At 36.7% G+C, this 14,257-nt stretch overlaps 1 protein-coding gene across 1 annotated transcript in view; it reads left to right on the plus strand.

The window, feature by feature from the left end:
- The window catches only part of Cdc42 (Cell division cycle 42), a 109,385-nt gene that overhangs the window by 91,994 nt on the left and 3,134 nt on the right, over positions 1-14,257 (plus strand). The window contains exon 4 of the mRNA XM_090372011.1: positions 5,398-5,595. Coding sequence (XP_090228137.1) covers positions 5,398-5,595 — 198 coding nt within the window. The remainder of the gene's footprint in view (positions 1-5,397; positions 5,596-14,257) is intronic.

The following is a 14,257-nucleotide window of genomic DNA, read 5'->3' on the forward strand; positions in this document are numbered from 1 at the left end:
CTGCATTCTTTGTAATTCTCGGTGTTGCCTCGTTTACTTACAAATTAACACATGACACAGAAGCCTATGATAGATACAAGTTGATATGCAACCAAGTTACAAAGGAGGTTAGGCAGGCGAAGGCAGATTACGAGAAATCCTTGGCAAGGGATGCAAAGAAAAACAGCAAAGAGTTCTTTACTTATGTAAACTCTAGAAGGAAGGGGATGAATCAGATTGGTCCACTTGATATTGATGGGTCAACTGTTGATGATCCTGCTCAGATAGCTAACAAACTAAATGAATATTTTGCATCGACATTCACACATGAGGAGTTATTCAGCAAGGGGAATGCCAGAGGTGTATTCAACTCTAGCAGTAAGCTACAGAATCTTGAAATAACTGGGAGTAAAGTGGAGGAGAAACTGTTGAAGATAAACACAAGAAAGGCACCCGGGGTGGATGGGATCTATCCAGTTATATTAAAGGAGGCAGCAAAGGAAGTAAGCAAACCCTTAGCCATAATTATGAGAGCTTCCTTGGACTCAGGGGAGGTACCCATAGACTGGAAATGTGCAAATGTGACCCCAATTCACAAAGGAGGATCAAAGGCTGACACAAGTAATTATAGACCTGTGAGCTTAACTTTTGTTCCAGGAAAATTAATGGAGGCATTGGTTAAAGAAGCACTGCAGGATCATTTAGACAAGACTTCAGTTATAGCTCAGACACAGCATGGTTTTGTTAAGGCGAAGTCTTGCCTGACCAACTTGATTGGATACTATGATGCAGTCACGAAAGAACTGGATGCAGGGAATAACTTTGATATTATATACTTGGATCTTAGAAAGGCTTTTGATACTGTTGCACATGGAAGACTGCTACACAAATTGGAGCAGTGTGACATTGGAGGCAAATTGCTGCTATGGATAAAGGGGTGGTTGAGGGGGAGAAGACAGAGTGGTAATCAATGGACACTGCTCATCGTGGACTGATGTTATTAGTGGAGTCCCTCAGGGCTCAGTGTTGGGTCCATTATTGTTTTCTGTATTTATAAATGATATTGATGATGGTATATCAAGCTTAATGTCCAAGTTTGCAGACGATACAAAGGTTGGCAGGGTTGTCAAGGACACTACTGAGACTATGCTGCTGCAACAGGATCTGGAAAGGTTGAGCAGATGGGCTGAGAGGTGGCAAATGAAGTTTAACATTGACAAATGTAAAGTACTACACATGGGAAACAGCAACCCCAGAGCAACGTATCAACTCTGTGGTACTACACTGACAGTGGTAGAGAATGAAAGGGACTTGGGGTTGGTTGTGCAGGCAGATATGAAGTTCTCTGAGCAGTGCAGACGTGCTGCAAGAGTAGCTCATGGAGTATTGTCAATGATATACAGGAATTTTTCCAGCGGGGATAAGGAGGTGATTAGTCCATTGTATAAGACAATGGTCAGGCCACACCTAGAGTACTGTATACAGGTCTGGAGGCCTCATTTCAAGAAGGATGTAGAGCTGCTGGAACGAGTACAGAGAAGGCCAACAAGATTAGTGAATGGAACAAAGGGGTGCTCCTACGAAGAAAGGCTTAAGTTTTGCAAATTACAGTGTCTGGAGACTAGGCACCAGCGAGGTGATCTGATAGAGGTGTATAAAGCCTTGAATGGTTTAAGCATGCTCAATGCTGATGGGATTCTTCCTCTAGCTCAGAAAAATCACCTGAGAGGGCATAAATTCAAATTGAGGAAAGACAGATGTAGGATAGACGTGCAGAAATTTGCCTTTAGCCAGCGGGTGGTTGGTTGGTGGAACAGACTTCCATTCCTTGTGGTGGAGGTTGATAGCCTAAATAAGTTTAAGGCTCAGCTGGACAGGTATTTTGAACGAACAGAGGGGTGAAGTGGAAGTGGGTTTTTTTTTTTTTTTGGCTGATGCTGCATAAGCTTGCTTTCTTGCATCAAATGCCTCTACTAATGCTAATGCTTAGGTTTGTAGCACATGCAATATCACATGGTCTTTCATTTCGCTCAGTGTTTCACAATTTCATATTTTTTCTCTGTCGACAGAGGCGGACTGGCCATAAGCCTTACCGGGGAAAACCCCGGTGGGCCGGAGGCCGGTGTGATTTTGGCCATAAACCATAGTATGAGGCCACTATAAATTTTCCCCGGGTAAAAATTTTTGACCCAGTCCGCCTCTGTTTATCGATATTGCTTTTTTTTTTCTCTCTGAATCTGCAGTGTCTTCACCAGGATGCTTCCTTTTCACACCTTTTAAGTATTTTACTCATTTTTAGGGAATAAAACACAATTACAAAATGAGGAGGCATGCTTGATACACATAAACAAAGCTGGGCACGTGTAGCAACTGAATAAACAACAACGTAAAGGCAGAGATACACTATTAACACCTCACATTTTACTAAAGCACATTTCTAGGGGTTACTACTATAAAACAGTAAAAACAATTTCCTGTTGCGTTTCTGCTAGTGGAATCTGTTATAAACTGGTAGTAAACTCGATCTGATTGCATTTGCGATTATACCGATTGCTGGAATTGTTGGTTTTACATTATTATGGTGAAATGTGTTTCCCCTTCACTGATATAAAACACATAAATACATTTTCAGAATCTTCTCTTCATTCCTATCGTGTTGTGTTTGGTTGGGGTGATTCTGCGTTCGACTGCTATTTCTTGTAAATAAAAAGGCGAATCGTGCATAAGCGAATTCGGTTCGTGTTATATAAGATATCGTTCCCCCTATTTATAAATCATGTAGTGCAAACACGTGTTATACGAGGACTGACCGTACTCTGTTTTTTGGGTACAGATTATCAGCATTAACCAGGGGTAAATAATTCGCCTGTAATGTAACTTTCTTGTGTCCAGGTGTCTTGCATTGGACTTCAGAAGATCCAGTTACTTTATGCAGTAACAAATTTAAATTACTGAACTTAACTTGAATGTGGTGTAGCCTCTAAGATCAGTACAAATTACTCTTCTATATATTAAGTCAAATCATCAATACCAATTCAAAATGAGACCTAATCTTCAAGCTTTGTAAGACCCTATTTTAAAATATGTAACTTTATAAATTTGATCGTATAAATCAGAGTTATGGTGCTCAATACGTTCTACGTTGATTTCTGTATCGGAGGTCTCTCTCTCAACGATTGAGCACATACATTTGACACATTTCTACCCCGTATCACATACTATGGGAGGTATTTAGACTATGTTCTTGTTGTTACTGATAGTAGCACTATCAAAGACATTTTACCTTCGTTTAATAATATTCGTCCTAGACTCAATTTTACATTGGAAAGGAAAAATACAGATACTAAGTCATTAAATTTTCTAAATTTCATGCTTACTCAAATAAAATCCAATTTAACATCTATCTTAAACCAACAAACACCGGCATGCATTATAACAGCTATCACCTGTTCACCTACAAAACATCTATTATCTTTAATCAATTTCTCAATGCCTATAAATATTCAATGACAAAATCTGCTTTAGACTCAGAAATACAGATATTAACCAGAAGATTCTTAAACAGGAATTATCCTCTTGCTACAATAAACTGAATTAAGGTACAAGCTAAGGTTAGGATACAAAAAACAATAGTAACATCAAAAATTACTTTATTTCTGTCCCATATGTTGAACAGTGGCACAAACAGCTTAATATATTCTTTAAAGGTACCGAAAGATTCTGGCCAGACCAATATGGAAATTATATGCTATACTGAACAATCGCTCAGTCCTTTACTCTTTCGCAACACAAAATAAATGACCTGGCATACATTTCTTGTGGTGATTGTGACTCGTCTTATCAAGGATCAACGTGGTTTCTGCTGAATTTTTGAGTTCAAGGTTCTCGTTCAGCAGCTTCAGAATTAGCCTTTCATGCTGTTGACAAAAACACTTTTTTATTCAGCGACCAAAATACTTGTCCAATGTAATTATATGAGACTATTAATTTCAGAACCTTCGAAATTAAATTACACGAGAATTCTTTTAACGTTCACCATCCATATCTAATCTGTGATTCATGGTCTTTTATGCGCTTGCACAAAGACAAATAATCTCTTTAAGATTCATGCTTGCACATACTCTGTAATTTTCATTCCTGTGATCACGACATATGGTCAAAAAGCATTGTCAGCTTCAGGAAGGAAAATTGTTTTTCAAAATTTGTTGAACTTAAATTTAAAAATATAGGTTGAACCTGCCAGTTCTAAATTATTATGCACTCTTCCACTTGTCATTGATCGGAATCGATTCTCTTCAAAATATTTAATTTTCAAACTCGGTCTTTTTCTTACCTTTCTAGTCTTCGTACTGGGTCCACATGTTGTTGCTTTTTCATTCTTATCTGCCATTATTAACTCTTTGAAAATTTAACTGCGTTGCATTTATTATGATACAATGTTAGAATACAATGTCTAACACCGTACTGAGTGATGACACAATAACTGCAATTATAAATTAGCTTGGGAGAGAATTTCACTGAGCATAGGAAAATTTCTGAAGTCGGTGTGGAAAATGTTTTAATGCTGTTTTGCTATTCATTCTCATGCTATCGACTACATAAGATGAAATATTTTCGTTAAACGTGCCAAAAATTCAATCTGTATGCTGGTGAAACAGCATTATAGTGAGTTGTGGTGTTATAGTGAGATACAGGTTATAAAATAAGAACAGCACAAAGTGAACCACATTATAACCGAGGGCCTACTGTTTATTAAATTTATTAATATATTAAATAATTATTTATTGCTATATTAAATTTTTAAAATTAATTTTTAATTGTGTTCAATTGATTTTTTAATTGTTTTCTAGTTATTTTTTACTGTAATCGTTTTGTGTTAATGTTAAATTCATTTTAATTTCCAAAGAGTGTCATACGGAAGTGCCCTACAGATCATCCTGAGATAAATTTCTCTTATTCTTCTAGAAATAACTTTATAAAGCACCTCTGAAAAGTTATTTCACTTGGTAATGAAACTACAGATGCTTGTAATAGAGGCATGTGATGCAAGAAAGTAAGCATATGGGCTTATGTAGCATCAGCCAAAAAAAAAAATGATTGGGATATTGATTCTAAACTCACAAATGTTGCCTACACATAGTGATACCAGCTAGAATAATATGGGTATAGTTCCTTAAATGTCATAATAGTGGTTAAAATCTTTTTCTTAAGATCCTGTGTTGAATATTAGAAATAAGCAAAATTTTATTATATTTAATTTACATTTATTGTTATTGTATACCTATTAATATTTGAAATAAGTACATTTGCCTTGCTGTGCTTCAGATATTTGGTTCAGTAAAGTTAACAGTATTCAACTATAGCTTAGGATGAAAGCAGTTTTCAAATAAGGAAAAATAACTGTGTTTAATATTTCAGTGGGTACCAGAAATAACTCATCATTGTCAGAAAACTCCATTCCTATTAGTCGGTACACAGATTGACTTGAGAGATGATGCTTCAACTATTGAGAAATTAGCCAAAAATAAACAGAAACCTATAACTTATGAGCAAGGAGAAAAATTGGCTAAGGAGCTAAAAGCTGTCAAATATGTTGAGTGTTCGGCTTTAACTCAGGTAAATTAGAAATTATTACTGTAATGAATCAAATGTGTGTGAAAAATATATGAGAGAAAATTAAGGTCTTAATGTATAAAATAATCCATGCCCACAAATTATGCTTCACTAATTAGTTTAATGAAATTTAATAATTTAGTATAATTATTCATTGTCTTAGAAATGAATATTACCGAAATTATTTTGACAAACTGGTTATGTTCCATAAGTACTGTTGCATATAATAAAATAGAGCTGCATAACCAAGTCACTCACTGCCTCCTTGGCTCAAAGTAGAAGCAATCGATTTGTGGTTCAATTTGTCAGCTCCATCAGGACCTTTTATAGAACCTGAAAAATCCAAATGCAGGGTAATAATAACATAATTCACCAGCAAATTACTCCAAGCCACAGTCAACAAAAATTTAGTATCAGATTTTCAAATGATAGAAAACCATATAATAAAAGCCAGGTTTGAAAAAGTTGTTGGACTTCACTGTTAGGATTGGACCAGAGATTGAAACACATTCTTATTGTTTGGACTAAACAATTCATATAAAAATAGCTGTGTTAAAATTTTCCAGACATGTTTTGCATAGCACATATTGTTTATCTAATGTATTTGGAGTATTGAGGCAACAGCAAACTAAGTCCTGTTTCTGTGTCTTAATATCATACATTGTTGATGAACAACCATCATTTTTTCAGGGTGTTTTTTTTTTTTTTTTTTTTTTGTTATCTCTCTACTAGGTTACGTATTATTTTTTATTGGGTTATCGTTAGCAGGGTGCATTTGTGAATTTGCAGGCTTCAGACAAAATGAGTATTGGGATCTGCACAGAGGAAGCCCAGAAAAAACAGTTTCAAGTAATGATGCTCAAAACCATTTTTATTTAAGAAAGACCTCTTTTATCCCAAAAGATAATTAATGTAACAGATCCTGAGTTGTTGGGGTCCTAAACATTGTCTAGGTATAAATTTGACTCTGATTGTTAGAATTACAATTGCATTCCATATTCACAGTATATAGGGCAGATATTATGCAGTGCAGAACAAGGGGGAAGCCAACAGGGCAATTGCCCTGACGGCCATACCCTATGGCAGCGGTTCCCAACCTTTTTTTGACTCTGAACACCTTCATCCACTCTGACTGACTTGCGAGCCCCTTCTACACAGACCACTCTCTTCTTCGCGCCAAAATTCTGTATAAAATATGGAATTTTGATTCCGTCCCAACAATTCCATAAATATACGGAATATAATATATTCCATTTATTTATAATTTATATAATATTTTTATTAATAATTTTATAATAATAATTTATTCTATATAATATATGACATTTTGCCATGGAAGAAATATATTATAGAGAACTGTTGGCATCGTGTGGAATCTGTAGTTGCCAAGAAAGAAACCAAAGATCCTTCATGAACTTCAGGAAGTCATAATTCGTGTTTGGAGCAACAAACTATCAGTTTAAAATCATGAATTGATCTTGTCAATGCCTCGACTGTGTGCTGCTGTCATCAGGACCAAAGGCAGTTCAACTAAATATTAGTTTGTGCACCTGGTGAACTTTTCATTTTATTTTCCATTTAAAATGATAAACTGAAGCAAATTGAGGGCTTCTGATAATATTTCAGTCATAATTGTCGTGTTTACCAAAACTGTTGTATAAAGGTTGCAAATGCTCATTTTGAAATATTTCGAGAACACATGTCAAATATTATTTAGCTTTGCCTTAACTATTAATAAATATCTTATGTTTATTTCTATTTGTGATGCTAGTCATTAATGTAACATACCATCATGAAAAAGGGTTAAAAATGTGAAATTTCTATGTGATTCACTTTCTTTGAACACCAGTGTATAATCTTTATTGCATACAAAAGGATGTATACGATGTACCCTTCACAGCAGCAATGACGGGCTTTACATTGGCTGGTGGACAAAGGTTTTTGTGAACAGAGCCCACATCGAGATTCAGGTTCATCCCCACAGCCAACGATAGAATAAGTTTCAGTTAAATTATTTACAGTATATTCATAAAGATATTATTATACTTTTGGCATTATTTACAATATTATACAGACATACACTGTGCTACCACTTTATTAGGTACACCTACCTAGTAGCGTGTTGAGCCTCTTTTAGCCTTCAAAACAGCCTGAATTCATCTAGGCGTGGATTGAACAAGGTGCTGAAAACATTGTGCAGGAATGGAGTACCATGCAGACATGAGTGTGTCACTCAGTTCCTTGAGATTCGACGGAGGTGTAGGCCTGCAACAAACAGCCCTTTCCAGCTCATCCCAAAGATGTTCGATAGGATTGAGATCCGTGGACTGAGCGGGCCACTAGCAAAGAAAAGTCATTGTAGTGTTCCTGGAACCATTCCATAGTGATTCGGGCTTTGTGCACCGGCAGCATTATCCTGCTGAAAGTAACCATCTGACTGAGGATAAACTGTCAACATGAACTGATGCACTTGGTCAGCAACGATGTTTAGGTACGATGTGGCATTCAGACGTCATATATGGGTATCAATGGGCCTAACGTGCCAAGAAAACATTCCCCACACCATAATACTGCCCCACCACCTTGCACAGTAGTTGTCAAACATGATGGGTTCATGGATTCATGTTGTTTTCGCCGAATTCTGAGCCTTCCATCAACATGATGCACCAGGAAGTTTGAATCATCAGACCAAGCAACTGTTTTCCAATCCTCGATAGTCCAGTGCTGGTGTTGCTATGCCCACAGGAGGCATGCTCTCTTGTTCTTCATTGATAACAAAGGTACGCAATGTGGCCATCGGCTGTTGTAGCCCATATGCAACAAAGTGCGACTAGTGGTCCGTTGCGATAATTTGTTCTGCGCACCAAGGTTGTATTCTGACGTGATGTGCAACATTGTGGCCTGTTTGTTTGCTTGCACAATTCTAGCCATCCTCTGACCTCTCTCTCTCTCATCAACAAGCGATTTTCTTCTACAGGAGTGCCATCGAGAGGATTTTTTTCTGTTTGTTGAAACTGTGGTGCATGAAAAGTTCAGGAGAACTGCTGTTTCGGAGATGCTTGTCCAGCATGTCTTGCCCTTACTACCATGCCACGTTCGAAGTCTGTTAGATCACTGCTTTTCCCCATTTTTGCTATGGTTTGTATGCTTAACTGATACTAGAAAGGTGGTTCTGCTGCATTTTATCCACAACTGTGGTCATGTGACTTGCAATGTTGTGGGACAGACCATTTGTGTGCACAGCAGGGATGTACCTAATAAAGTGGCAGCACAGTGTACTTTTTGACTTTATTATTCTGCCCACATGACCATGCAGTTTGCCTGGTTGAGGTTAGGCCATCAGCATCAGGGTCTGTCTCCGGTACTTCCGATCCTTGGCAAATTTGTTGAGGTCACCATCGATTTCTTGGACTGTGATGAGCATCTGCAATGGGAGAAAATGGTCACTAAGCGCTACTATATTAGGGTTGGCTATAAGTGTAGCAGCTGACTTAAGTCCTGGTTGAAGGATTCTCCAGTTGCACAGTTCTCAGATGCTTGGCTTTGAGATTATTCTGGTAGTCATTTTGGCAGTTAAGACAAGGCATCTTTCCATTAGAAGATTTGGCAGTTGGATAAAGTTTAGTGCAGTTGCCATCTCAGTTCTTTGCTTGGGTGGACAATGATGTTTATGTGTAATCCAATGGATTGGGCAGTGTGCGGACGAATACACGCGCTTGATGTTGGTAGGGACTGCAGATGCCCAGATTTTTGAGGCATATGGCACAACGGAGTATACAGAGGTGTACGTACCGACGAGTCACGTTCAATTTCTTAACGTGGAGCAGTTGTTTGGGTGTTTAGTCCAGCATTTTGCGGAATTCTGTTATGAGCTTTTCAATGTGTGGATGTTGAAGGTCAGTTTGTAATCAAAGACAACTCCGTAGTATGTATATTGACCATCGGAAGGAGAATATCATCTAGAGAAACATGGACTTCAGTGTGTTGGTGCTTCAAAGATAAGACAATTTGGGCTGTTTTTTTAGGATTAATCAGTAATCCAAATTGACGAAATAGGATCCTAACTCATGTAACTTTCAATTGATCTTTTCAATATATCATTTAAGATATGTTCACCAGGATTAATTTGGGTATGTAGCTTAATATCATCAGCATTGCAATTGTCTTCTTTCAGTTGCATAAATGAAATAATGACTGCATTAAATAATGCTCTGACAAGGACTTGGGGAACTCCCACAGTGATTCTTCTTGAGATTATATCTTGATCTGCTGTAAGAAGAATGATTCTGTCAGAAAGCAGGCTTATGATAAACCGCAATATATCACCTTTTATATGGAAGTAATTTTCTAGGAGGTGAACGAGCGAGCCAATGCTGATTTTGTCGAAGGCAGCTTCCAGGTCGACGTACGTGATGGCAAGCTCTGCTTTAGCTTCTAGTGCTGTGAGAATGGTGCTGGTTATGAATGCTAAATTTCGTCTCATTCCTCCTTGCTTTTGCTTAATTATTTACATTTATATAAATTTATTTGTTAGTTCCTAGAGCTAAGTATCTGTCTTTCCTTCCCTACCTTTCTCACTGAAAACACTTCAGAGCTTTCAACTGCCATTCTTTGATTCGTTCCGGTTAAGGGTACTCCTTTCTCTGGGAAACATAGAACTAAAATTATATCTATTACTCATTAAGCTACTTATTTTTCACTATCTGTAGTCTATTCTTATCCTACAATTTGTTCTAATCATTCTGTCGTTTTCATTTCAAAATCTTGTTACCAAGATTTCACATGTGAATCTAAGCAGATGGCATCATAGAATTTTTAGTGCAAACCTCCTGGAACAGTTTTGTGAACCCCCAGAGGTTTGCAAACCAACAGTTGGGAACCTACCCTAGGAACATCACAAATCTGTACATAAATATAGCTAATATTTTGAAGACTAAATGCTCAAGGCATAATACTTTATGGGTTGAGATTAACTATATAATATCGGTGTAAATACACCATAGTTTACCCATAAATTTAACTACATAGTGTAATGGCATCGTTTAGATTTTTCTCTTATTGTGGCTACCTTCACAACGAGATACCAGATATTGCACTACTTCAAATAAATAACACTTCTCTAATAGAGGAGTTCTCTTATTGTGGAACCTTCACGACGAGATACCAGGTATTGCACTACTTCAAGGCGCCTTCGTAGCCAGGTGGGCAGGGGCTGCAGTGCATAGCACACGCTTCTTGATTAGACTGAGGTTCGAGCCCATGACCACCAAATACGAAGGATGCAGAAAGGTCAGGGAATGACCAACGCATATCCTGGAGCAATATGGCCTTAGTTGCTAATGCTCCTAAAAACCAAATAACAAACAAACAAAACAGCACTATTCCAAATAAATAATGCTTCTCTGGTAGAGGAGGGTGGTGGTGCCTGCCCACTGAAAATAAATAACAGTAGTCTCCTCTAATAGAGAAGTGTTATTTATTTGAATAGTGCAATACCTGGTATCTCATTGTGAAGGTAGCCACAATAAGAGAAAAATCTAAATGATGCTGTTACACTACATATGTAGTAAAATTTATGGCTAAACTATGGTGTATTTACACCGATATTATATAATAAATATAGCTAATATATAGCTAGAGGCATTCTATAATTAGATGCAGCTCTTATTTAATATTTTTTCTCTGGGCACAAAAATACTGAGTTCTAGTGCAGCATTAATGTAAATAAATATTTCACTAGTAAAAATAATGCTCTACACAATAATTGCAGCCGACCGGGCTAGCCGAGTGGGTAAAGTACCTGCCCGGCAACCCAAGGTCGCGGGTTCGATTCCCGCCTCGGGCTTGGATCAAAGTACTGCAAAAACCTTGGGAGGTGCAATATGGCCATAGAAGCCGATGCGCCAACAACTACCAAATCAAAAAAAAAAAAAAAAAAAACAATAATTGCATGACCAAACTGGACAAAATCTGAAAGATGATTCTGATTTAGTCATAATCATTTCTACTGTTTAGTGTGTGAAGAGTCTAAAACAAGAGAATATATGTTTTGCATTATATGTGTCGGCGCCTCTGTAGCCAGGTGGGAAGGAGCAGCAGTGCGTAGCACACGCTTCTTGATTAGACCGGGGTTCGAGCCCTTCACCACCAAATACGGCGCATGCGGAAAGGTCAAGGAATAACCACCGCACCGGAGCAATATGGCCTTAGTTGCTAATGCTCCTAAAAACCAAACAACAACAGCATTATATGTTCTGACAGTTTTATTGTGAGCACCTACCAGGTAATATACCAGCTACTACTTGGAAAGTAGGAATAGATGTATAGTGACCCTTGGGGGAACTAACAAGTGCACAAAGGAGCTTGAAATATAACAAGTTATCATAACTGCCAATTCTCTGGATTTACAATGGAGAATTCATTTTGACTCTGTTTCATCCCCTCTCAGTCTCTTTACAATGAGAGTTTCCCCTGTATTTTTTGCAGAAAAATAGTAAATCTGAGTTAAAATCGGGATTTTTTTTTTTTTTTTTTGCAAATTTATTTTCATTAACAAATATGGTCATAATAAACATTTGAGAAGTTTGTCCTAATTTTTAAGTTAAAAAAAGCGAAAATGCCATAAAATAAATTCTGTTTGTCTTTCATTTCCAATAAGTACGATACAGCCAAGAGGATAATACTCTCTTAATTTAGAAAGTATTAAAGATTAATAAAAGTAATTAAATGTTTATAAAAACTGATAATCATCTAACTTGCCTTGCCAGTGGTCTAGAAATGAACCAAAACACTGCTCTCCTGTCAATAAATTAGTAAAGGCACTTGTAAGTCACAGTTATAAACAAATGTCAAAACAGGTTAATGGATGACAAATTAAAATCAGCGGTCCACCACAACATTTTGTAGCAATGTCCAGCTGCTTTATACATACAAAAAAAAAAAGCATTAGTTCGGTTTTACCAATGTTGAGGTTATTTGTGTGCTAATGTGATCCAAGAAAGTGCTACAACTTCAAATATTTAATACTTGTATAGCAGAAGTTTTGTCCTTTATGAAGTCTTTATTCATAATTTGGAGTTAGTTTGCAGCTAGCTGACTTTCTTTTCTGTATTCTTAAGATCAAAGTATGTTTCTTTACTGCAGTTGAAAGGTGCTGTTTGGTGGACAAGCTATTTGAACTAAATTGAAATAAATAGATTGAGGGGGTGAGTTTGTTAGTGCTTTTTCAGTACAGTCTGAAGGTAAAGAAATTGATATTTTGCAGTGTCTGTCAGTAGTTTTGGTGTGAGAACTTACCAGATTTTAAATCCTTAACAGTTAAACCGAAGAAACAATTGGTGTACAGTAGCCCTTTGGTGGGGTACTAACAAGTGCACAACAAAGCTTGAAATACAGTGGGTGCCACTTATTGTGACCACATTTGGTTTATGAAAATTGATATTAAATGGAGGGATTTTTTTTTTTTTAAGTTAAAATATAAAAAGTTGTTTAACTTACCAATCTTTATTTATATACTCTCTATACCTAACTACAATATAAACATCTATCAACAGATTTGTCAGTTCAAAATAAAATTTAAATAAAAAAATTCTATTGAAAAAAATTTCTCCAGTGGTTATTGTTTTAAATCCCTAATAGTTCAAGTTTCATTATGTTCTTGTGACTTGTACAATACTTTGTAGTCTTCACTTTTCACTCCCTTAAGTTCTAATGCACTCTGTAACAGTTCAAAACATTTTCTAAATTCTCTGGTCATTGGCATAACTCTCTGAACCTTTACTAGATAAATCCACGTGTCTGGAAGACACTTGGATTTATCTGGTATAATTCCATTAATTATATTGGTTATTAATAGATCACCTGTTGTTGGAAGATTTTCATAAATTTTTACCCAATCATTGAAATTGTGTGTGTGTGTGTGTGTGTGTGTGTGTGTGTGTGTGTGTGTGTGTGTGTGTGTGTGTGTGTGTTTTTATGAGAACCCCAAACACGAAAGGTATCAAAACCTATAGTACTTGGTACCGTGCATGGGTTGAAGGAGAAGTATGGGGAGAGGGGGATGCCGGAAACTTTGCTCTAGAGACTAAACATGGATTTCACCACTTCAAGCCTCCAATAAGCAAAGTGGTGGTATTTCACCAGTTGATGAAAGTCATCTACCACCTGAAATTAAATTAATTACTGGTATACTCTGTTGGCACTGCACTACTTTTTCAATATTTTTCACATCTGGCTTTCCAAAAACAGTTTTTGATTATTTTCTGGGAAATTTAAATCCCAAGCACTAGCCATCATATGCATTGCACCTAATATGTTAAATCTTTTTGCTGTTCTTAGCTTGGGCATGGTTGCTTTCTTCAATTTCTGAAATAATTTTTCATTGCATTGCACTCCTGTACAATGTTTTGAAAACTTATGATTCCTTGATCCAAAGGTGGCACTATAGACTATTTGCTAGAAGAAATAAGAGTTTTGTTATTCAACTGCACATTTCAATTGAGCCGTGCTGTTACTTAAGGTAAGCACTTTTTTTTTTTCTTTTTTTTTTTTTTTTTCTTTTTTTTTTTTTTACTGACCTACAATAATTCTTCATCCAATTCTTTCAGAAAATCAATGAAATCTGAGACTTCATCCATGCATTTGTGTTGCTCTTATCTTCAGCTGG

Source organism: Mastigoproctus giganteus, chromosome 1 (assembly GCF_048544385.1).
Source record: "Mastigoproctus giganteus isolate SK-2022 chromosome 1, ASM4854438v1, whole genome shotgun sequence".
NCBI classification, from domain to species: domain Eukaryota; kingdom Metazoa; phylum Arthropoda; class Arachnida; order Uropygi; family Thelyphonidae; genus Mastigoproctus; species Mastigoproctus giganteus.